General features: G+C 39.5%; 1 protein-coding gene across 6 annotated transcripts in view; it reads right to left on the bottom strand.

Annotated features, from left to right (window-relative positions):
- Positions 1–25,098, bottom strand: part of PALLD (palladin, cytoskeletal associated protein) — a 531,380-nt gene that overhangs the window by 11,977 nt on the left and 494,305 nt on the right. For all 6 annotated transcript variants that reach the window (XM_070948121.1, XM_070948115.1, XM_070948116.1 and 3 more), the window contains 5 exons: positions 22,500–22,649; positions 15,936–16,030; positions 13,923–14,055; positions 10,741–10,948; positions 8,992–9,157 (listed from right to left, as the gene is read on the bottom strand). In XM_070948121.1, the coding sequence (XP_070804222.1) occupies positions 8,992–9,157; positions 10,741–10,948; positions 13,923–14,055; positions 15,936–16,030; positions 22,500–22,649 (752 nt within the window). The remainder of the gene's footprint in view (positions 1–8,991; positions 9,158–10,740; positions 10,949–13,922; positions 14,056–15,935; positions 16,031–22,499; positions 22,650–25,098) is intronic.

Here is a 25,098-nt window from a genome sequence, read left to right as displayed (position 1 = left end):
TTTCTCTAGCTTGCTTTGAAGTTAATACATATTAACTAAATTATGACTGGTTTCATGTTTTTTTAAATATATTTTATATATTTTAAAATCGATCATGTTAAATGTCATAATAAGATAATACTGATTTTATAAGACTTTTGATTACAGAATCACAATAGTGTATTTCAGATGCATGTTTATGTTTCCATAACTCAAAACATAAAATCTGCCCCATTAAAGTTACCACACTTCAGTTCCCAGAAGGTTTAGTGGACAAACAGATCTTCAAGAGTTTGGCTAAATATTGTAGCCATATAATATTGGACTACTTTATAAGTACCTTCACTCAGAAATAATAATGAATTATTATTAAAATAAAATAATGAATAAATAATGAATAAAATAATAAAGTAAAATAATGAATTATTCATTTCAGTTTAGCATATCTGTAATATTAGACATGACAATTTTTCTATAAAATGAGCAGTGCAGCATAGACTATATAGACACATGGATTTTTTCCCAGCCATAAGGGAAAATGTGCTTACATGGGATTTTTGAATCTACTTGCTAAACTTGGCAGTTGCAATAGCATTTTAAGTGTGATCAGATAAAAAGCTCACAATCCTTTGGTATGATGCTATATGACAAACAGCTTCTCTTTAAAACCCAGTCAGGTGAAGTATTTTAAAACTCAAGTTCTTAAATGGATAAAACAAAGTTTAGTCACCATGGAAATGAAATTTTGAGGAAAGCTGCTGGACCAGAAGAGATAAAATCAGAAATGAGACCAAAAGAGGAAAAATTGGCATAGAATCAATCCTAAACTACATACAAAAACAGCAAAGTGGTTTGCTCACCTGGAGAGGATGTCATGAGATTCCATATCATACAAAGCATATAAAAAAAGAGAAGTTCAAAGAAGACGAGGGATACCCAAAAGAAGATGGAAAGACAACATCAAAGACATACTACAACAACATAAATTAACAATGGTTGAGGTCACTAGAAGAGTAACAGCTAGAACTTTGCATCTCCCTCGACATTTGGTACGGTAAAAGAGGAGCAGGAGGAAGGAGCAGGAGAAGGAGAAGGAGGAGGAGGAGGAGGAGGAGGAGGAGGAGGAGGAGGAGGAAAAGAAGAAGTAGTTCTTAAATGGAAAGAGACATTAAGCTTATATCTGGGATTACAGAAATCACAAATTGAATGATCTCCTATGCAACTTAATTATCAAGGCTATAAAATGAAGTAGCATATTAAGTTGTATTGCTACCATGGCTTCAAATTTAATTTCCCTCACACATTTTTTAGATTGCAATCAAAAACCTCAAAACATTTTAGCTCCATGCATTTCAACACTTTCAACTTTTCTTTGTTTATTTGTATCAGAAGCATCACAATTAAAATAAGGCATACTATATGACATAAGATTTAGAAGATAAAATGCAAGATTAAAATATGTACAGGTTAAACAGATTTTGCCCAGGTAAAATGTTGCTCAGCAACATTAATTGCGTTGTGTTGTACTGCCTTGAGGTCCTCAAGTGTGCACAAAGGATAGTATACATATGTGTTGTTGTCTGCATGTTACCACAATTGCAAAGGGCAAAATCCCTGGATAATCTCATTTGTTCAGAGTATCTCTGGGTCTAGTTGTGCCTGTGTGCAATCTATTCAACAATTATCAAACTTCCCAACTTTCACCAGACTTGGCTCCTCCATTGGTTTCTTCCAGTGTTGATTCTTTGTAGCTTTCCATAGATCCTCTCTGCTTTTAAATTTTTTGAAGTCTTCCATTGATATAAGGAAGCTTTTCCTAGATTTTAATCTCTGATGTAGGCATAGAGAGGGTGTTGTCTAGAAACCTAGATGATTTAAGCCTGTCTCTGTATGCTGATGCTTCTTTGCAAACAGAAGGTGGGGTGCAATGCAGCTAGGTGGTAGATCTTATCTAGAGGGGTAGTTTTAAGGCATCTGGTAATAATTCTGCTAGCTTCATTCAGAGCAACATCTACTTTCCCAACCTGTGTTGATTTATACCAGACTGGGCAGACGTATTTGCCTGCCAAGTAGCAAAATGCTAAAGCTGTTATAAGAATTCTTGGTTTGGCATTCCAGGTAGAGCTCAGGTTATATTTATTTATTTATAGAGGATGTTTTTTCATTCACTGATCTTCAGTTCAGTGTTGGTGCAGTTCTGTTTGTATGTCAGGGTCATATCTAGAGTGAGCCTTAAACATTTATGGCTGTAGCAATGCTCCAATACCGTCCTTTTCCATATAATATGCAGCTTCCTAGCAGCCTGCTTATTGTGAAGATGTAAAGCACATACCTGAGTTTTTGCTGGTTATCACAATGGTATCAATCCAACTCTGCCAGGGTTTCAATTAAATGTTGTTCAACCTCCTCAAATGTTTCACCATGTACAGCCACTGCTCAGTCATCAGTATACATATAGTTATTAGTACCCATACATTGGTATAAATATTAAAAATAATTGGAGCCAATTTACCCTAAGGTAAATATCCCTTTGATTCTTCCATCTACTTTGCCTTCCCTGGAACTCCACATAAAATATGTGGTGCTGAAGCAGATTCCTAATGATATTTGTAAGTTTTAAGATCTGTAATCATATCATAAACTTTCTGCTTCAGTCTTCTAAGATTGATGGTATCATATGCAGCCATGAGATCTATGAGTACAGTTCCTGTTATGTTACATTCGATAAACTGGGCTATATTGAAAATCTGTGTGTTGCAATTTTTTTGGGAGAGAAATCCAGCCTGCTGCAGTATGAGAAAATGTTCTACAGCTACAGTGAGGCAATTTTGATCATTCTTTCAAAGATTTTGTAGGTATGGCACAAGAGAGAAATTAGTTGGCACTTCTTAGGGTTATTAGCCTCTTTACCTGGTTTTAAAACTGCTGCAACCTTAGCCTTTTGCTAGATAGCAGGAATCTTACACTGTTCCAAGCATTCAATTAAACATTTCTAGTAGCCACTGTCTTACCTTTGACCCCCAATTGCTTTATCTGTTTAATAAGCAGCTTTCCACGGCCTACTCTTCCTTATAGACTCTCTCAGTTCTTCCACAGTAAAGGGGGATGGTAAGTTAGTTGTTTTATCTTCCTCATTTCTGTTGATCTTATTTATTTATTTATTTTATTATATTTCTATACCGCCCTTCTCCTCAGGGCGGTGCACAGCCGAGATAAAACATAACATATAAAATTTAAAAACAGTTTAAAAACAATTAAATAATTTCGGCCCAGTAATTAAAATAACCCAATTAAAACCAAATTCAATTAAAACTGAGAGGATGGGATCAAGCCAGCCCAGCTAGATGGAACAAGTGTGTCTTCAGGGCCTGACGAAAAGACCGGAGGTCTGATATCGTGCGTATCTCAGGGGGCAGGTCATTCCAGAGGGCAGGCGCTGCCACAGAGAAGGCTCTCCCCCTGGGGGTCACCAGCCGGCCCTGCCTGGCCGACGGCACCCTGAGGAGGCCCTCTCTGTGTGAGCGAACCGGTCGGTGGGAGGCAATTGGTGGCAGAAGGCGGTCTCGCAAATACCCCGGCCCTAAGCCATGGAGCGCTTTAAAGGTGGTCACCAACCTGATAAAAAGCCCCCCTGGCCACGGCCGTCATATGCTCTTCTAAAGACAGCTGTGCGTCCAGGAGGACGCCTAAGTTGCAAGCCCTCTCCGTGGGGGCCAGTGATTCACCCCCAATAGCCAGCGATGGCACCAGCTGGCTATATCGGGACGCCGGAAGCCACAGCCACTCGGTCTTGGAAGGGTTGAGTCGGAGCCTGTTTCTCCCCATCCAGGCCCGCACGGCCTCCAGGCACTGGGACATCACTTCAAGGGCATCGTTGGGGTGGCCTGGGGTGGAGATGTACAGCTGAGTGTCGTCAGCGTACTGATGGAACTCCACCCCAAAGCCACGGATGATCTCACTCAGTAAATGTTGAACAGGAGGGGCGAGAGGACCGACCCTTGTGGCACCCCACAAACAAGGCGCCTCGGGGTCGACCGCTGCCCCCGTCAACACGGATTGCGACTGGTCCGAGAGGTAGGAGGAGAACCACCGCAGGACGGTGCCCCCCACCCCCAGCCCCTTCAACCAGTGCAACATGATACCATGGTCGATGGTATCAAAAGCTGCTGAGAGGTCTAACAGGACCAGGATAGAGGAACAACCCCTATCCCGAGCCCTCCAGAGATCATCCACCAACGTGACCAATGCCGTTTCCGTGCTGTGCCCAGGCCGGAAACCAGACTGGAGCGGGTCCAGATAGACAGCTTCATCCAGATACCGGGGAAGCTGCCGCGCTACCACACTCTCAACAACCTTCGCAACGAAACGAAGGTTGGAGACTGGACGATAGTTAGCCAAAATAGCCGGATCCAGGGAGGGCTTCTTGAGGAGGGGCCTCACCACCGCTTCTTTCAAAGCGGTCGGCAGGATCCCCTCACTCAGAGAAGCGTTAACAATCCCTGGAGCCAGCCTTGTGTATCCTCCCGGGAAGCCAGTACCAACCAGGAGGGACACGGGTCCAATAAACATGTGGTCGCGTTCAGCCGTCCCAGGATCCTGTCCACATCCTCGGGAGCAACAGGATCAAACTTCTCCCAGATAACACTCTCAAGACCTGCCTCAGTCATCCTGTCTGGACTTACCCAGTCAGAGGCCAGGCCTTCCCGAATCTGAGCGATCTTGTCATACAGATACTGCACAAAGTCCTCAGCTCGACCCTGCAAGGGATCATCCTGCGCTTCCAGATGGAGGAGGGAGCGGGTCACCCTAAACAGGGCGGCTGGGCGATTATCTGATGACGCGATAAGAGCGGCAAAATAGCTAGATTTCGCCGCTTTTATCGCCACTAGGTAGGTCTTAATATGAGACCTCACCAGTGTTCGGTCAGATTCGGAGCGGCTGGTCCTCCAACTACTCTCTAGGCGTCTTTTCGAGCACTTCATCTCCCTCAGCTCCTCAGAGAACCAAGGAGCTAGGTGAGTTCGGTGCCGGGTCAGAGGCCGCAAAGGCACGACACGGTCCAAAGCCCCGGCGGCCGCACTATCCCAGGCGGCCACCAGGTCTTCAGCCAAGTCATGAGCCAGAGTCTCAGGAAATGGCCCAAGCTCCGTCTGGAACCTATCAGGATCCATCAGGCGCCTGGGGCGGAACCACCTGGTCGGTCCCGCCTCCCTGCAGCGAGGTGCAGCGGTTAGAAAGTCCAGTCGAAGGAGCGAGTGGTCAGATCATGACAAGGGTTCGATGACTATATCCCCTATATCAAGGCCACTCAACCACTGACCAGAGACAAAAATCAAGTCCAGAGTGTGTCCACATATGTGAGTAGGGTCATGAATTAACTGAGTAAGGTCCATGGCCGTCATGGAAGCCATGAACTCTCGAGCCACCTCAGACGTTTCACCGATAGATCTTAATCTTGTGTTTTGGTGGCCTTTGATCTGGGTTGTCATTCTTAAGAAGTTGACTGGCTATTTGGTCTGCAGTCTCATTGGCATAATTTTTAGAGTGAGTTGTCAAGTGCTCAACAATCTCCAAGCTTTATGGCTATTTATGCGTATGTCCAATTCTTCTATTGTTCTAATCCAGCTTTCTCTCTTAGCTTCAACTATAGAAATAATTAACTGCTGGCCTGCATTCACTGTATCCTGTACTATAGGATCAACCTCAAAAAGAGTGAGATACCTCTGCAGTTTATCCTTTGTTTCTGCTGTAAGGCCTTGGATATAGTTGGTTTTACAGCCCCATGGGATTGGTAGCTGGGAACATTTTTACGACCACCACAAATCTGTCATAATACCTTAGTTTAGCTATTGATTGAGTAACAGCACTGTTCAATAATCTCTGAAATGTAGGTCAGTCAGCTTTTTTAAAGTTATACCTATGGCTAAAAGGGATACTGTGAGGTCAAACTACAGTGGTAACCTGGCACATAATTGGCCAATGCTGAGAATTTGGAAAAGGTGGGAAAACTACTTTAATACATTGTTGGATTATACGAATGTTCACAAATATTAAATCTGGGTTATATCCCCTGCATCACCTTCCACTGTTGAATGAAGCTCATAATTTGTTGTCATGTAAAAGAGCCAGATTAGAAGAATGGGTGGACTTTCAGAATGAGAGGCTACTGGATTTAGAAGGTCAATTTGGATGGCACTGTTAACTATGGTAGGATAAAGTTAATACTGATTTCAACAACCATTTTGTCAGACATGCCAGAGTTTGGAATAAATATAAAACAAGGTTTTCCACGAAGGTGCCTCTTTGGGTTTCCCCACAGGAAGCTTTTTAAAGAAAAGAAATGGTGACGAGGCCGAACTGGTAGACTTATGATCAAATATCATCTTTCAACTTGGGTGACCCTACCCTCAAGTCTAAGGAGGAACTAGAATCAGGAGGTCATGTCTGCCATTGGTTTATTTACAGTTGAAAGAAATATTTAAATTAGATAAAAAGAATCACGGGTTTAACTTTGCCAAAAATGAATTGGAAATCCTATTGTGTGGTAGTAATGCATATATTGTTGCTAAAGTTTATAAAATGTTATTGAATGTAAATTTGGAAAATGAACAAGTAAAGCATTGTATGATTTAGTGGGCAAGGAACTTTGGGTATAATGTAATGCTTGAACAATGAGAGAATACGTGGAAGAAAGGCTTAAAATTTACATTAAACTATAACTTAAAAGAATATTTCTATAAGATGATGTATTTAACTCCAGACAAGTTGTCAAGAATGTATAAAGTCATTTCAAATGAATGTTGGAAATATAAATGTAATGAAGGGACTTTTTACCATTTATGGTGGATGTGTGATAAAGCAAAAAAATATTGGAGTAGGATTCATAACTTAACACAGAAAATTCTTAAAGTGAATATAAAGAGAAAACCAGAGACTTTTCTTTTGGGTTTAATGGAAAAAGACTTGGGAAAAAAAATTGGAACATCGATGTTGTATATGTTGACGGCAGCAAGACTACTCTATGCACAGAAATGGAAGATCACCTCAATCCCAACAATGGACGAATGGCTGCAAAAATTGATGCAGTTAGCAGAGATGGCTAAATTGACTGCTTTGATCAAAGAAAAAAACACAAATACTTTTGTTTCTACTTGGAAACCGTTTCTGGACTTTGTGCTTGAGGTGGAAATAAATGAAACACTGTTTTTGGGTTTTACCGATTATATAGATTTATTGCTGTAGAAATGGCTAATTAATACGACTGTGTAAAAATAAAAAGTTGAGGTTTTGATGTTAATGCCTTATTCTACTACACCAAAGGGGGAAGTCAATGTCTTTTTTTTCTTTTTCCCCTTTTCTTTCCCTCACTCTTCTCTTCCCTTTCCCCTTCCCTATTTTTCTTATTATTTACTTTTGTATTTTCTTTGTATGCTATATTATAAACTAATAAAAAACTTTTTTTTTGAAGAAAAAGAGCCAGGTTATTCAAATCTGTAAAAAAAAAAAAAAAAAAGAGCAGGAAATCCAAAAGCGTGCATTTGGTGTGGATTGCGCATACGTGCGCAATGTGCATCTGATGTGCACTGCGCATGTGCAGCATGCATCCAGCATTTATTCTTATTAAATATATTAAATTTATCATCCTTGATCTCAGTTAGTGGCTATTTATACACTGAGGTTGCTCAGCTCTATAGATATTACTTTTATGTTATTTATTTCTGATGTTTTGGACCAAACCTGGATACCAGGCTTCACAAAGACTGTGCTGCTGTACTGTTGGTGGGACCACTCTGCTACAAGCTACATGCTCTGTATTTTAGATCTTTTCTGATTACTGTCTCTGTGCGTCTCCTGTCCTACACAGGACAACACAGCTATATTTTTGGCACAAGACCCGCAACAATTCTTCCTTACATTCAGATAGACTCTCAATAATTACTGAAATAAATAGTCATCTATGGACCTGAAAAGATCCTTTGTGGGACACACATATTAACAGATGGGAATGAGTACCCCACTATGCTCATGAAAGGAGCCTCTCTGAAGAACGAGGCTCCCTGAAGAATGTGTGCTGTTAACACATTTGGATGTCCCCCGGGCAACAGTTTACAGCTGGCTAATCCTTTCAATCCAGAAGCATCCAAAGCATAGTGAGGTGCTCATTCCCATTGTAACACTTTCAAGAGTTCATAAGCATTTGAGGGATACTTATACAAATATTCATGAGAATTACAGTATATTCCACTTTTCCTTTAGAAGGTCTAATTGATATATATAGTACCTCTTCCTCCAATTTCTTTTTTTTACCACCAGAATCCTATAATACAGATTGAGCTGATGGAGTGTGACTTTTGTTCTGTACAGTACAGTAAGTACAAAAGTACAGTAACTTTTAGGTCTAGTCCAGCATTTCATCGCTAAACCACACTGACTTCACCAGGTCAATTTGAATGTGATCTGTTCACAAAGACTAGAACTTTCAATTTATGATAAGAAGAAGCTTCATTTTGCAATAAATATTAAGCATGTATAAATTCTTCTTAAACCAATTATGGTAATTGAAAGTACTATTAGATAATCTGTATTTAGGAGTAAATAAGAGATTTTTGGTTATGTTTAGAAGATAGAAATGTGGATCATTGAAAAGGTTTCAATTATAGAACTAAAGTAAAACTTCAACTGCAGCAGGGACAATGTGTATTCCTGCTTTATACCATTCATTTGGTGCGGAAATGTAATCTATGGGGTTATTATCATATAATCCCTATCTACATGAATTCCTTTGTACAAAACCTTTCTCTGAGTCTGAATGTTATTTGAAAATTAATAGACATGCATAATACCTTTAGATCTGGCTTGATTTGTCAATAAGATGACCTTCTCCAGGCAATGGCCAGTAAATGCATCATTGGCTCAAACTGTTCATGTATTAGTTATGTATACTGTTGCTCAAGCCTTTAAATGTTCAACATAGACAAGTGACACAGTTAATAAACAGAATATGACACTAACCTCACTCTGTCAGTGTTGTATATGAGTGACTCATTTTCCTTCTTCCAGAAAATCTGAGGTGGAGGCACACCCGAAACCCGGCATTCCAGTCGCACAGGAAACCTCTCAGCCACTCCTGTATTTTGTAGTTTCTCTATAAATACAGGTGGCTTGTGTGCTTCCTTAGCTGAAAAGACAGAGATCCCCCCCCCCTTTATATCAGTATATATTTTGTAGTGTGTTCTCTTAACATTTCTTAGCACTAGGGGGTACCTGACAGAGAGAAGTATTTGGAAAATGAAAATGTCACTTTATTTGCTGCTACCTAATCGACTGAGGAGGATGCAATGTTCCCACTTGTATTAGGGAAAAAAATGAAGGCCTGTGGTGGTCTAGCCAAATGGCTATGATGAAATGTAATATTTTGCCAGAATTGCTATGATTCTCCTATAATGAAGCACATCATCCAAATATTTCAGCTTAGTTCTGTTTTCCCATTGGAAGTGATTAAACAAAAGCTGATGTAGAAGTCAGAACTTTTAATTATATCCGCAGACAGACGCAATTTCTCACTTCCCGCTCAACTTCACACTTTGCTTTCTGATTCTTTCGGGGGAGGCAATAAGATCTCTCAGTGTGGATATAACAGACTGCTATAGCTTCCTTGTTAATTTCTGGAAAAAAATGGCACTTCTATTAATAAGAAAGCAAGCGGAGGTTCATTCAGTTTGCACTGATCACGGAACAAGGAGCTAGACTTCTTAGCAATTTGAGCTTTCTGTTATGCCTGAATATGGCCAGGATTTCATCAAAAAAACAAAGCAGATTCTTTTCTCTTATCAAAATTTATTTATGAATACTTTCTAATAGAAACTGACAGAGAAGCAAACAGGCCAAGAAAAGTTTTTCATACCTTCTGCAGGATATAGAGCTATTGATGTATTTCTTTCACATAAGGCCTTTTAAAATATTCTAATTTTGGAGCTAGTTTTATATGAATGGCTGCCACATAATAAATATTCTAACCACTGCTGACAATGGACAATGGCTGGCTTCAAGGCTCTTTTATCTATAAAAGTGAGATCAACTATCTCCAAGTGCCAGCTTGATGGGCATGACTCAGATGCTTCCTATTGGTTCATTTACATAATCACATAGCAATATGGATGCTACTCACATAAAAGCTAGTTTTAAAGATCCCCATAAATAAATGCATTTGCATTTCAGACAAGTCATTTGCTGCTTACAACTGGAATAATACAGTAATGAATTCAAATCATCAGCTACAACACAATCCACCCAGATCTCCTAAACATCTGTTATGTAGTTCCAAAACAGTGATGGCAGCATAGATTATATTCATCCCTTTTGGTGATCTACATTCATTCAGTTATTAAGAGTGAGGCTAATTTTCTTGCTTCTTGCTTCCTGTATGACACTGCTTTATAAAAAGAGGTCTTAGCTGGCAGCTCCAATGTGCCAGACTACAATTCATTCATAAACTGTCACCACATCCCAATATACATCTTAGGCACCTTCAAGATAGTCATCTACCATTTTCTGTAATATGGGTTTTTAATACTAGCCTGTTACAGGACTGTTACAAAGTATAAAGAGAATGGATAGCATAATAATAGGCTTAAAAATAACCAGGAAACTTTTGTCAAATGGCAAAATGTGTGCTAAAAAGAATTATAGAGAAAGGAGCCACAGTTGATCTTTATGTTCAGGCACTCAAATCCATTTTTTCAAATTATGCAAATGTCCTACCTGTCACAATCAGTTCCAGGCTGAAAGTGTTCTGGCCAGCTCGATTAGTGGCAATACATGTATAGATGCCAGCATCCCTTGCTGTGACTGGCTCTATGATTAAGGAGTGTATACCATTTTCCCGTACAAGCATTTTGTGGGAATTATCAGAACGTATTACTCTTCCATTAAGTTGCCAGTTGATGTCGGGAGTTGGCAAGCCACTGACCTTAAATAAAATACACCACAGTCCTCAGGAAAGCAAAAGTATACAAAGACTGTAGAAAAGCTGTGACAATTTGTTTCAGTGCACCGTATTCTGTTATCCCAGAGGACCAATGGATAAAAATTCATCAACTCTTTCTGCATATATGAGCAAACTTTTTAGTATTCATAGATTTCATTGAGGCAAGCAGTTCTATTTGAATGGAAATTAAATTAATTGTTAATTTCTATTAACAAAATTAAATACCACAATTCACAGAATGAAAAGATTTTATGCCTTGTGAAATTTTTTACATTTAATAATATCTTGATTGTTACCTTCAAAGAGGAATGTGTTGAAAAGGTTTCATTGAACAAAATTTCTTTTCAACTGTACACTATTCAGGAAATTAAACTCCATATTCAGAATCCTATAAATCAAATTTCAGCTTGTTGAATGATAAATATAAATAAATAACAATTCCTATAAAGTTGCTTTAGCAGCCATGTTATGAGAAAGATTTTCAAAGCACTCCAATAACATTCTGACTTACCTAAATACAATTGAAATTCACTAGTATTTAACTTTGGAAGATTTAAAAAAGTTTTTAAAAGGAATATACAGGGCAAAACAATTTTGTTTAATATTTACAAATGTTAATGTACAGATACAGTATATTCCACTATATAGATCACTTTCCTACCAGACAACTTCCTCATATAGACCTTGGGTGGGATAATAATATGACATGTTACTCCAACAATGATTTTTAGGATAATGTAAATACATAATGTTTACTTAAGTATAACTCAATCCCTTAATATCTAAAATATTCTCATGTATTTGTAAAAATATAAATATAATACACATATAAAATTCAGTCAATATACAAGTAGTCCTTGTCCTACGACCATTCATTTAGCAATTGTTTAAAGTTACAACAGTATTGGAAAAAGTGACTTATCACTAGTCCTCACACTTACACTTACATTGCAGCAGTCTCATGGTTATGTGACCAAAATTTGTGTGTTTGCTAACCAGCATGTATTTAGATTGGACACAGAATCCTGGAGCCACATGGTTGCCATTTGCAACCATCCTAGATGGCTTCTGGAAGAAGCCAATGGGCTCGGGATAGGGGTTACTCCTCTATCCTGGTCCTGTTAGACCTCTCAGCGGCTTTTGATACCATCGACCATGGTATCATGTTGCGCCGGCTGGAGGGACTGGGAGTGGGGGGCACCGTTTTGCGGTGGTTCTCCTCCTATCTCTCCGACCGGTCGCAATCCGTGTTGACAGGGGGGCAGCGGTTGACCCCGAGGCGCCTTGTTTGTGGGGTGCCACAAGGGTCGGTCCTCTCGCCCCTCCTGTTCAACATTTACTGAGTGAGATCATCCGTGGCTTTGGGGTGGAGTTCCATCAGTACGCTGACGACACTCAGCTGTACATCTCCACCCCAGGCCACCCCAACGATGCCCTTGAAGTGATGTCCCAGTGCCTGGAGGCTGTGCGGGCCTGGATGGGAAGAAACAGGCTTCGTCTCAACCCTTCCAAGACCGAGTGGCTGTGGCTGCCGGCGTCCCGGTATAGCCAGCTGACGCCATCGCTGGTTATTGGGGGTGAATCACTGGCCCCCACGGAAAGGGCCCACAACTTGGGCGTCCTCCTGGACGCATGGCTGTCTTTAGAAGGGCATATGACGGTCGTGGCCAGGGGGGCGTTTTATCAGGTTCGCCTGATACACCAGTTGCGCCCCTTTCTGGATTGGGACTCCCTACGCACAGTCACTCAAGCACTCGTCACCTCTCGTCTGGACTATTGTAACACTCTCTACATGGGGCTCCCCTTGGGGTACACCCGGAGGCTCCAACTGGTGCAGAATGCGGCTGCGCGGGGGATTATGGGAGCGATGGGGCGCTCCCATGTGACTCCTCTCCTGCGTGAGCTGCATTGGCTTCCGGTGGACTTCCGGGTATGCTTCAAGGTGTTGGTGATCACCTTTAAAGCGCTCCATGGCTTAGGGCCAGGGTACTTACGGGACCGCCTTCTGCCACCAATAGCCTCCCACTGGCCAGTTCGCTCCCACAGAGAGGGCCTCCTCAGGGTGCCATCGGCTAGACAATGCCGGCTGGTGACCCCCAGGAGGAGAGCCTTCTCTGTGGTGTCACCTACCCTTTGGAACAATCTACTCCCAGAGATACGAGTGATCTCCGACCTCCGGACTTTTCGTCGGGCCCAAAAAACTCATCTCTTTCAGTTAGCCGGTCTCTCTTGATTTTATGATTTTATGGTTGATTTTAAATTTTGATATGGATTTAAATTGATAAATTTTAAACTATGGGCCAAATTTAATTATTTTAAATCTATTTTTAATCGTACTTTATGTATAAATGTTTTATTTTGGCTGTTCACCGCCCTGAGTCCGAAAGGAGAAGGGCGGTATAGAAATTGGAATAATAAATAAATAAATAATAAATAAATAAGAAGCCAGAGTCACTTAATGATTATGTAATTAACTGAACAACTGCAGTGATTTGCTTAACAGCAAATGTGGCAACAAGGTAATAAAATCAGGCACAACTCCCTTAATAAACACCTTTCTTAGCAACAGAAATTCTGATAATAATTGTGGTCATAAATCAATGTACCTGTAACCTACCATACTTTTCGGAGTATAAGACGCATTCTCCCCCCACCCTCTCAAAAAAAGAGGGTGGAAATGTTGGTGCGTCCTATACACTGAATACAGCCATTATTGGCCTCCTGAAACCCTGCCCCATGCGCCCCGTTTTTGCCAAAAACAGGCCCGTTTTTTGCAAAAACAGGATGCACAGAGGGTTTGGGAGGCCTGCAGAGAGCTCCTGGGGGCCGGGGAAGGCAAAAACTTATTTTTCTTGTTTACCTTTTCGAAATCTTGGTGCGTCTTAAACTCCAGTGTGTCTTATAGTCAGAAAAATACAGTATATGGTCAATATTAAAAATAAAAATTTAAATGTACCTTGCAATCCATTCTACAAAGTTTTCCTTCTTGAACTATCAGATCTCCTGGAGCCTGCAGGAAATGTGGTCGGAAGAAGCGTTCCTGGATTGGTTCATTTTCATCTCCACTATCCCTTGATCGAGACCGTGGTCTATAGATAATATGTAAGTCACCCCATAAATATAGTATATTTCCAAATTTATTCACATTGATATAGCTCAAACAGATATTATTGCAGATTGTTAACTCTTTCAATGAAAATTATTCATGGTTACTGCTACTTATCTCCAAGTCTTCTCCATTTGTCCTTCTCAAATAATCACCTCTGCATTTCATTCCCATCTCATTATAAACAGGGATGCAAAGAAAACACAAATTGCTTTCTAGGTTCAAGCATATGATGAAAAAGATTTTCTTTTTTCCACTCCAATTTAATTTACTTCATCGACAGACAAGCAGAACTATAATACTTTCCTAATGAATTGCAATCTGCCAAGAGCTGTTTCATAATTTACACATCAACTATCAGTATATTCCTTGTTGAGATTTTTCAACTTTTTTGGGTCTGTACAATAAGCATTTGTCACATCAATAACAGAATAACAAAATGCATTACAGTAGTCCAGGAGACAGACCAAAAAATGAAATTGTTAACTAAAAAGTCCTAAATAATTGTTTTGCTTATTATTTTTATTGAAGGGTACAATTAAAAGCTTAATTATTAAAAGTAACAATCTCATATAAATACTAAAAATATCATAAGAACTAAAACATTATTTAGCTCAGTTCAGATTCAACAAATTTTCAGTTATGTAATGCAATATTTGTCACTTAATTTTTCTGCAATCTAAAATTTGTATGTTTCATCTCTGAAAATGGGTTCAGTTTGAAAAGTCAACTTTTAAAGCAGGGGTGAAATGCTCCCGGTTTGGACCGGATCACCTGATCCAGTAGCGATGGCGGCGGGTGGTTTGGAGAACCGGTAGCAAAAATCCCTGCGCCCCCCACCACCATGCCCAGCTGAGCCGCACGATCATCAGAGACTTTTTTTAAAAAACTTTTAAAAGAATTTTTTCTGTAACTTCTTCCGCTGAAAAAATGCTTTTAAAAGTAAAAAAAAAAGCCTCTGATGATCGTGCGGCTCAGCTGGGATCGTCAGAGGCTTTTCAAAGCATTTTTTTCTGCAACCTCTTCCGCCGGAGAGATGGTTAAAAAAATGCTTTGAAAAGCCTCTATGGATCAGGCAACACAGCTGGGATTGTCAGAGCCTTTTCAAAGCATTTTTTAACCACCTCTTCCGCTGAAGAGGTTGCAGAAAAAAATGCTTTAAAAGTCTCTCTGACGATCCCAGCTGAGTTGCCTGATCATCTGCATTTGCCAGAAAAAAATGCTTTGAAAAGTTAAAAAAAAAAGTTGGCCATTCACATTACCCCCCCCCCCCCCAACCAAGCCATGCCCACAGAACCGGTAGTAACAAATTTTACATTTCACCCCTGTTTTAAAGCATCAGATAAATACAGAGGAGAGATCCAGTCAGTAATATCAATAAATAAAGTAATAATGATAAAAAATAAAAAAATATTTATACAGGTAGTCCTTAACATAAAACAGTTCATTTAGTGACTGTTCAAAGTTTCAATGACACTGAAAAAAGTGACTTATGACCATTTTTCACACTTACAACCATTGTACCATCCCCATGGTCACATGATCAAAATTCAGATGCTTGGCAACTGACTCATATTCTAGGACACTTGAAATGTCCTGGGGTCATGTGATCACATTTTGTGACCTTCTGACAAGCAAAGTCAATGGGGAAGCCAGATTCACTTAACAACCGTGTTACTAACTTAACAACTGCAGTGATTTACTTAACAAATTTGGTAAGGAAGGAAGATCGTAAAGTGGGGCAAAATGCACTTAACAAATGTCTTACTTAGCAACAGAAATTTTGGGCTCAGTTGTGGTCGTAAGTCAAGGACTACCTTTATTAGAGCCATAAATTTTTTCTAAGTTCATAATTAATAATACCTTCTGATATGAGGCTGGCTAGGTGGTGTCCTGGGGCTGCGTCCTCTCTGATTGACAGCTTGGACCATCAATCGTCCTGTACAGCTTATTCTCCCCTAGCATTTGAAATTAAAAAAGAGAAAAATAATATAGATGAAAAACAGTTTTACTGAATAGCCTTCTTTTAACAATTAAGTCTTCTAACTGTCCTTTAAATTGTTAATTACATACTTCTACAAAGTGTTTTGTTTTTAAAGATTAAATATATATATATATTTTGAAGTTATTTCCATTGTAGGGTAATTACATATTTCACATGAACTATTGCAAGCCCAACAAGGAATGAGGTGGTCAGTGAATACTCAGAAACTTAGAAATATGATTTGACTGGAAGCGTTGCGGCGAGACAGTCGGGGAATAGCGGGCTCTGATGAGCCTTGTGAAATCCCGGGCTGACAAACCGCTGTTGAGGGGTCTTCGGACCAGATCTGTCCTGTAGGGATGGAGAAGAAGGAGAAGCACCTTGGACAACCAAGAGGAACAGGCAAGTTCCTCGGAGGTCGGACGAAACTCTTCAACTCGGCGGTGGTAATGGTGGCCATTGCAGCCGTCATAAAGCTGGGGCAACCGGACCAAGTTCTGAGCAGGAGCGATGATTTGGACGGAGTACTGATGCCGGGTGAGTGATTGCCAGCTCACAGGTTAAAAAGAAATATTTTGAAATTGTTAAAAGGTGTCCCTGCGAAGAAACAGCAGCTAATGGGCGTGGGGGAATTTGAATGAAGAAAGAAGAACAAAGCAGAAGTTTAAAGTGTCAAAGCCTGAAACGAAACTTTTGGACTAGAATGGGTGGAGATAATTAAAATATTAGAAGAAAAAATCCATAATAGCTGTGAAGAGGATTGGAAAGAACTTTAAAAAAAAATTGACCATTGAAGGAAGAATAAAGGAAAACTCAAAATGTTAAAAGGAGGTTCTGCACAAGTGCTTTTTAATTTTATTTCTGCAGGAGCAAAGTGGCTGCCAGTCAGAATCAATTTACTTCACCTGGAAATGCTAATCAAGAGAGGCATCTACAGGTGAAAAAAAACATTACAACACTTAACTTGTATTTTGGAAAAAAACATTTTAAAATGATAAGAGCGGTGGGAACTTTTGAGGAGGATTTGTTTGCTTGCAAACTGTTTGACCTCGATAACGAAAGAAGGTGGAGTATAATAAAATTTAAAATTGGAATAACGACAACTCAGAAATAACAAGATGGTGCAGGAACTAATTGAAATAATTAAAAGGATGCATATACCACTGAAAGTGGAATTAAATGAAATGTTTACAATGATGCATGGAAAACCTAAACCTGATAAACTAGAAATTGCGTTAGAACATACCCAAGTGGAGAAAGAAACTATGAATGAGAAGCAAGAAAGTGACACTGAAGAGAAAGACAAAGACACTGACTATGAAAAATCAAATGATTATGTGGGGAGTAACAAGGAAAAAAAGAGAACTGGGAGAAAAGGGATAACATTAGGAATAAAGGTGAATTTTAAAGATTACATTGGGATTAACAATGACAAAAATAGAGAAGGTGGAAAGAGACAAGGAGAGAAAGAAGGGGAGAAGAGAAAAAATATAAAAAATTCAAATGATTACACTGAGATTAACAGTGGGAAAATAAGAAAGATGAAAAGGGGAAGGAGGAGACCAGTTGGAAATACAGGGCAAATTAGGAGAGTAAAGGACTTTAAAATTGGGGGGGGGGGGGGAAGGGAAAAAGAAAAAAATAAGAAAATGGGATGAAGGGAGAAAGGAGTAGCTGTTGGAAAGGAAAAAGGAAAATATGTTTTAGATATTTAGAATTATAAATGAATTTTAGTAAGTTCAATATATGAGATTGTAATACTTGGAATGCTTTTAAATGAATTGCAGTAAATTCAATACAAGAGATTGTAATACGTGGAATGTCTTTAATTGTAATTATGGAATTCAGCTAAAGCATTTGAAATTATATTGTATTGTGAAAATTAAGTTTGTTTAATGTTTAATAAGAAGAGATTAAGTTACTGTTGGCAATAATTGAAATTAACTTTTAAGAGGGGGAAATATTACTAATTATGATTATGGTTTACTATGAAGAGATGTAGATAATATATATACTTGAAAAAGAAATGGAAAATTGGGTTTACTTTAAAAAACAATGGTAATTAAGAAATAGAAACGAATGATTTTAATGTTATATATTTAAGTGAATTGTAGTAAGATATTTGATTGTAGTATTTGGATTAATTGATAAAGTCTTTAATGGAAAAGAGGGAAGGAAATGGGTTATATATGTAAAATTGTATGAATATTAATATCTGTGATTAGAATAATGGAATTTAGGGAAAACACTTGAAATTGTATTATGTGGTGAAAAGGGAGAAATGGGAAATATTTGAACAGGATGATTTAGAGTTAGGGTTAGGTATTAGAAAAATGATTGATTTTAAATTAAAGGGTTTGAACTTGGAGAAAGCAACGAGAGGAGGAGAAAAAAGAAAATTTGACTAAGATTAGGGATTAGGGCAAATGGTTATATATCAGAAGGAACAAGGAAAAGAAAATAAAAATTACAGAGAAAGAGTATTATGGCAAAAAGTGAAATATATAAATTGTGTTGGAGATAACTAAAAGCTGTACAAATTTGTGACTTGGCCAATACTCTGTTCAGAAAAAATGCATTGTTTGTTTGTTTGGGTATGTTTGGTAAAAAAAAAAACTTTTATTAAAAAAAAGGAACTTAGAAATACAAACAGCTATATAAAACAGAACACAGGATATGCAGCAATGACCTATGACAACTCCTAGTTTTGGCTGACCTTTAAATATGACAGTCTCAATTAAATTATTTTTCTTCCCTACCTTAACTGTTACCTAATTAATCTGTTCCCTCATTTTTAGCTCACAGACCAAATTTACTGAATAGCAACTATTGTTCCTTTTCTCACTATTAGATTTTTTGCAGTTACTTTACCATAATTTAGCTAAATAACCACTAGATGGCACCACACAAATAATTCTAACATTCATAGTTAGATCTATACTTCCTTCCTTCCTTCCATCTTCGGGGAAGGTCATATTTTCCGGGGAACACAGTAGATGCGGGAAAATTATGTATGTTATTAAAACAACCATTAATTCACACTGGATACCAGAACTGGGCCTGAAGCATTAAAAAATCCTTTTTGAACACAGAAAAATGTACAATCACTAACATTTGTGATTTTGCACAAATATTTAAAGAAATTATCCACAAAAATATGTATAAAAGCTGAATGTAATTGCAACAGCATAATCACAAACACAGGAAGTAAACACCTTTTTTATGCAAAGAGAAAGGAAAATTATAATTACAACAATTACATACACTTAAATAGTCTTTAGATTTTTCAAGAATTTAAAACATTTCCCAGGGTGTTTAAAGGCTTGTAAAATAAGTGGACTGAAATACAGTCTGGGCTGGGGAAATTAGGACTAAATCAAAATAGAATGCCACCATTGCAATCAGGGCAGAGTTTTCTGGATGTATAGCTCAGTTTCTTAGCTGTTGTCACCCATGGTTCTGAAAGTATTTCTTAACAGGATGAGTTTCATAGTTAAGAGGAGTGATTGTATTTAAAGACTGCCCAACAACTTCAACTAAATAGCCCTAAATAAGGTGTGGACAACTGCTATATGCTGAGAATCTGACATTTTAACTGAACTGCTGCTTAACCACTCAATAAAAAAATGAAAAAGTAACTACACCCCATTGCATTTTTAAAAACTTTTTCAATGTAGTTCAACAGAGAAATATTTTTATCTTCATTTTAACAGTACTGATAGATATCATGCTTGATTTATATTTTGTAGTTCACTTTTGTAGATCATAACCTACTATTAGATAAAGTAGAAACATGTGGGTTAGACAGCATCACCACCAGATGGATTTGTAACCGGCTGACCAACCACACTCAACGTGTAATCCTCAATGGAACTGCATCTACATGGAGGGAAGTATGCAGTGGAGTACCCTAAGGCTCTGTTTTAGGCCCAGTACTCTTCAACATCTTCATCAATGACTTTGACGAGGGGATAGATGGGGACCTCATCAAATTTGCGGATGACACCAAGCTGGCAGGAATAGCCAACGCTCCAGAAGATAGGCTTAAGATACAGAAGGATCTTGGCAGACTTGAACATTGGGCGCTATCTAACAAAATGAAATTCAATGGTGAAAAAAGTAAGGTTCTACATTTAGGCAAGAAAAACAAAATGCACAGGTACAGAATATGGGGTATCTTGCTCAATATTAGCAACTGTGAGAGGGATCTTAGAGTCCTAGTGGACAACTATTTAAATATGAGCCAGCAGTGTGCAGCAGCTGCCAAAAAGCCAACACAGTTCTAGGTTGTATAAACAGAGGGATGGAATCAAGATCACATGAAGTGTTAATACCACTCTATGCCTTGGTAAGGCCACACTTGGAATACTGCATTCAGTTTTGGTTGCCACGATGTAAAAAAGATGTTGAGACTCTAGAAAGAGTGCAGAGAAGAGCAACCAAGATGGTTAGGGGACTGGAGGCTAAAACATATGAAGAACGGTTGCAGGAACTGGGTATGTCTAGTTTAATGAAAAGAAGGACTACGGGAGACATGATAGCAGTGTTCCAATATCTCAGGGGCTGCCACAAAGAAGAGGGAGTCAAGCTATTCTCCAAAGCACCTGAGGGTAGGACAAGAAGCAATGGATGGAAACTAATCAAGGAGAGAAGCAACTTAGAACTAAGGAGAAATTTCCTGACAGTTAGAATAATTAATCAGTGGAACAACTTGCCTCCAGAAGTTGTGAATGCTCCAACACTGGAAGTTTTTAAGATGATGTTGGATAATCATTTGTCTGAAGTGGTGTAGGGTTTCCGGCCTAAGCAGGGGGTTGGACTAGAAGACCTTCAAGGTCCCTTCCAACTCTGTTCTATTTCTACTGTGTAATTTAAATAAACATAACTGCGAATTTTCTTCACAGAAGGAAACGGCATATCTATTAATTTTTATTTTATTTAGTTATAAGCTTTATGTGGCTGCCCATCTTAAGCAACTCTAGGCGCCTTACAATAATTTCTGCTGAAGAAATGATGCAAACTAATGGGGATGCAGCATAGGTATTTTGAAGTATCTGAAAATACAGGTATGTAGTCCCTTGACTTATAAGAGTTCATTTAGCGACTGTTTGAACTTACAACAGCACTGAAAAGTGACTTATAACCACTTTTCACATTTACAACCACTGCAGCATCCTCATGGTCATGTGATGAAAATTCAGACACTTGGCAATTGGTTCATATTTATGATGGTTGCAGTGTCCTGGCGTCATGTAATACTTTTTGTGACCTTCTGATAAGCAAAGTCAATTGGGTGCAGAGGTTCACTTAAACTGTTGCAAGAAAGGTTGTAAAATGAGACAAAATTCACTTAACAAATATCTCACTTAGCAACAGAAATTTTGGGCTCAAGGACTACATGTAATCTGTTCTACAATGCTAAAACATATTACTGTGTTTCCCTGAAAACAAGACCGGGGAAACACGGAAAATAAGAAAATAAAGACAATATATATATATTCTTACTTCTTTGTAGGATTTATGTGTGTTTTTCCTCTAGCCAGGTTTTCCTACGTAACCAAGGTTTTTCTGCAGCCCTAGCTCAGTAGAATCACATCCACTCGATTCTGGGCTTTTTTTCTTTCTGGCAGCCAGCAAGTTCTGGTGCCAGGTGAGAGACTTATATAGATCTATTTCTGGCTCATTAGCCATCATCAGTAAGCCACACCCACATCTCATGTATCCTCCCTGTAAAGGTACAGTATCTATTTTCTTACTTCTTCGTAGGATTTATGTGTGTTTTTCCTCTAGCCAGGTTTTCCTACTTAACCAAGGTTTTTCTGCAGCCCTAGCTCAGGAAAAACACATCCGGACATGCCACACAGGCCACGGGAAAGCCAAGAGTCAGTGGGCAGAAGCGGGTGAGGGACCGCAGGAGTCTTGTCTTCACGTGGCGGCACTGGCAGATGGAAGGCAGATGCATAGGGGAAGGCAGGCAATTCTGATGTGTTGTGCAGGTCACAGGCAAGCTGAGAGATATGAAGATGACCCTCCAGCAGCCGCCCACCTACTCCATCCCAACGTCTCTTGGCTTTCCTGTGGCCTGCGCAACACATCCAGATTGCCTGCCTCCCCTCCCCTGCCTCTGCCTGCTGCTGGTGCCACCATGCAAGATGAGCCTCCCACAGCCGGCCGTCCCAGAAAAGCACATCAGACTGCAAATGCAGAATGTTTACCTAGTAACATCTATATAAGGACAGTTGCTTAAAGAAACAGTTTTGAATCATTCCCCAACGGCTCTGTATTCTCAACTTGGCATCATGAGTATGATATGATTTGAGAAGGCTTAAATATTACTTACCCTAGAATGACATCATTTCTCGATTAAATCTTTAACTCAGACTGTGAATGTAAACAATCTGTGCCCAGGAGCATACTGATTCTATAGCTAAGATTTGATCTACCTGTGGATTGGTAGCCATGACAGTATAATTCCCATCATCATCAAGGGTGGAGGCAGTAGTACGGAGAGAGCAGGTCCCATCAGGTTCTCTTTGCATCCAGTAATGCTCATTCCTTTTAGAAATTTGCTTTCCATCTTTGAACCAATAGATCTATATTCAGAGAAATCAAAACCAAAACAATGAAAGGAAAACATAGTTATAATCTGTGAATGAAGAATGAATCCAAGTGCTGATTTCTGAAAAAAATAAATAAATAAAAAGGATCTAGAAGAAATTCCTACCTTTCCTTCTGTTATTTGGAACAAATACTTGAAAAATAAACAGCTAGTTCACTTCATTGGCTTAATAGCGAGTAATGCATGTATTTGTTTTTGAAGCAAAATTCCAGATTGAGATGGTGTAAGATGGTGGAGAAATTAGTTCTCCTGTTGCTGTTGCATTACAATTTCCACTTTCTCTCATCTTTGCCCCCAAAGTACCGTATTTTTCAGAGTATAAGGCGTACCCTTTTCCCACAAAAAAGAGGGTGAAAATCTGGGTGCGTCTTATACTCCGAATGTAGCCCTGCCCAGCCTCGCAAACGGAGATTTCAGAGGCTGAAAGAAGCCTCTGAAAGAAGCTTCAGAAAAAAAGCCTCTAAAAGGCTTTTATCTAAAATAATATAGCAAGTAACAAAAGAATCAGTAAAGGTTCTAACCAAACTATGCTAACAAATCTGGAGAATGACACAATAACCAACATTTCAGAAGAGGTTAATCTATATACCAATACCAAAGAAAGGAGATTGAACAGAGTACAGATAGTCCTTCAGAATAAAAGCCTCTGAAAGAAGCTTCAGAAAAAAAAGCCTCCAAACAGAGCCTCCAAACAAAGCCTTTTTTTTCTGAAGCTCTGTTTCGGAGGCTTTCAGAGGCATAAAAAAAAGCAAGGCACAGAGCTCACAACCAACAAACCTGTTGCTAAAATTCACCTCTGGGAACAGCTGATTGGGGGTATTCTGGGAGGCCGATCCACTCACCAATCAGCTCTTTTCTTATTTTCTTCCCCAAAAACTAAGGTGCGTTTTATACTCTGGTGAGTCTTAGACTACGAAAAATACAGTAAATAGTGATACTTTTCTATGTACATTGTTTCTCGTAACATTATACTGCTAGTCATGCCAGCAACATAATGTCCAATTAGGCTCCCTAGATTCAATCAGAAACCATACCAAACAAGTCAGTAAATATTTAGGCTTGAACAATTAATGGAAGTTTTTTATTATCCTACTCTGCCATGGTTTCTCTACCAGATATTGCCACCCATGTTTTTTTAAAGAGTAATATATGTGTCGAATTTATTAATGCTGTTTATAATTACTGGAATTGGTTCATATTGATCATTGTTAAATGAAAAAAGCCAATTTCAATTATACAACACAACAAAGGGCTTGAATTCTTTATCCTCCCCCACCCCAATCAATAGTATTATATTTTTATTTGGACCAAGCAAAATAACACAAAATATGCAGAAACCTTTGAACTGTCTAGAACTTTTCATTAGACAGGAAAATGTTGTCCCTTCCTGTTAAGTTGGGTGAATGAGGACGCAGCAAGCCAGAGTAGTTAGTGACAACAGCTCTTTATTGTATAGTGAGACTCCAGCAACTAACCCAGGGAGCCAGTTCCCTTTATATACCTTGCAGCTGTAGTGGTCAGCCAATCAGCTGAGGGTCAGTTAATTCAAACTTCCCGCCAAACAAACCTATTTACATAACACTCCTCCCCTCCCAGAAGTCACTTGGGGTGTTATTTACATACAGGTGATTAGGGCGTGTGCGAGTCCTAGTTGACTTGCGCAGTTCAGTCGGAGGGGCGGTGTCGAGCAGGTCGGAGGGACTTTCTGTTTCTCCCTGCTCCGCCAATGAGGCCTCCGGGACTTCCTCGTGGGCGGCGACTTCTCCGGCGGTTTGGACTACCTCGATGGGGCGGCGCTGGATACCAGAATCCTTAGCTAAGTCCTCCGCTCTACTCGGGCTTGTAGTTTGTGTTTCTGGTTGGTAGTCATGGTCAGAGGTTGGGTCATCGAATATGTCGTTGGTGTCTGCGGTTACTCGTTTTCTTAGTTGGTCAATATGTCTGCGCCAAACTCTCCCGTCCCCCATGTCTACCCTGTATGATTTGGGCCCCGTGATTTCTGTGATTGTCCCGGCCTCCCAGAGTGGGCCCTGTCCGTAGTTTCTAGTGTGTACCGGTGTTCCTATGGTGAACTCTCTAAGCTTCCTCTCCCCCCACTTGAAAACCTCTGGGGAGTAATTGGGATTAAGCCTATCTAGTATTCCTCGGAGTTTCCGCCCCATTAATAGTTCTGCCGGGCTTCGGCCTGTGGCTGTACAGGGTGTGGAGTGCTGAGCTAATAAAAACTTGTCCACCCTTTCCTGCCAGTCTCCGGGGCTTAAACGTGACAGGGCCTCCTTTGCTGACCTCACAAATCTCTCAGCCTGCCCGTTACTAGCCGGATGAAACGGGGCCGAAAGGACATGTCTGATCCCTAGTCCCGCTAAGTAACCCTCAAATTGTGTCACGGTGAATTGTGGCCCGTTATCTGACACTAGGATACC

Source organism: Pituophis catenifer, unplaced genomic scaffold (assembly GCF_029215685.1).
Source record: "Pituophis catenifer annectens isolate HBS135680 unplaced genomic scaffold, rPitCat1.0.hap2 SCAF_8, whole genome shotgun sequence".
NCBI lineage: Eukaryota > Metazoa > Chordata > Lepidosauria > Squamata > Colubridae > Pituophis > Pituophis catenifer.
This window is presented reverse-complemented; position numbering and strand designations above follow the sequence as displayed.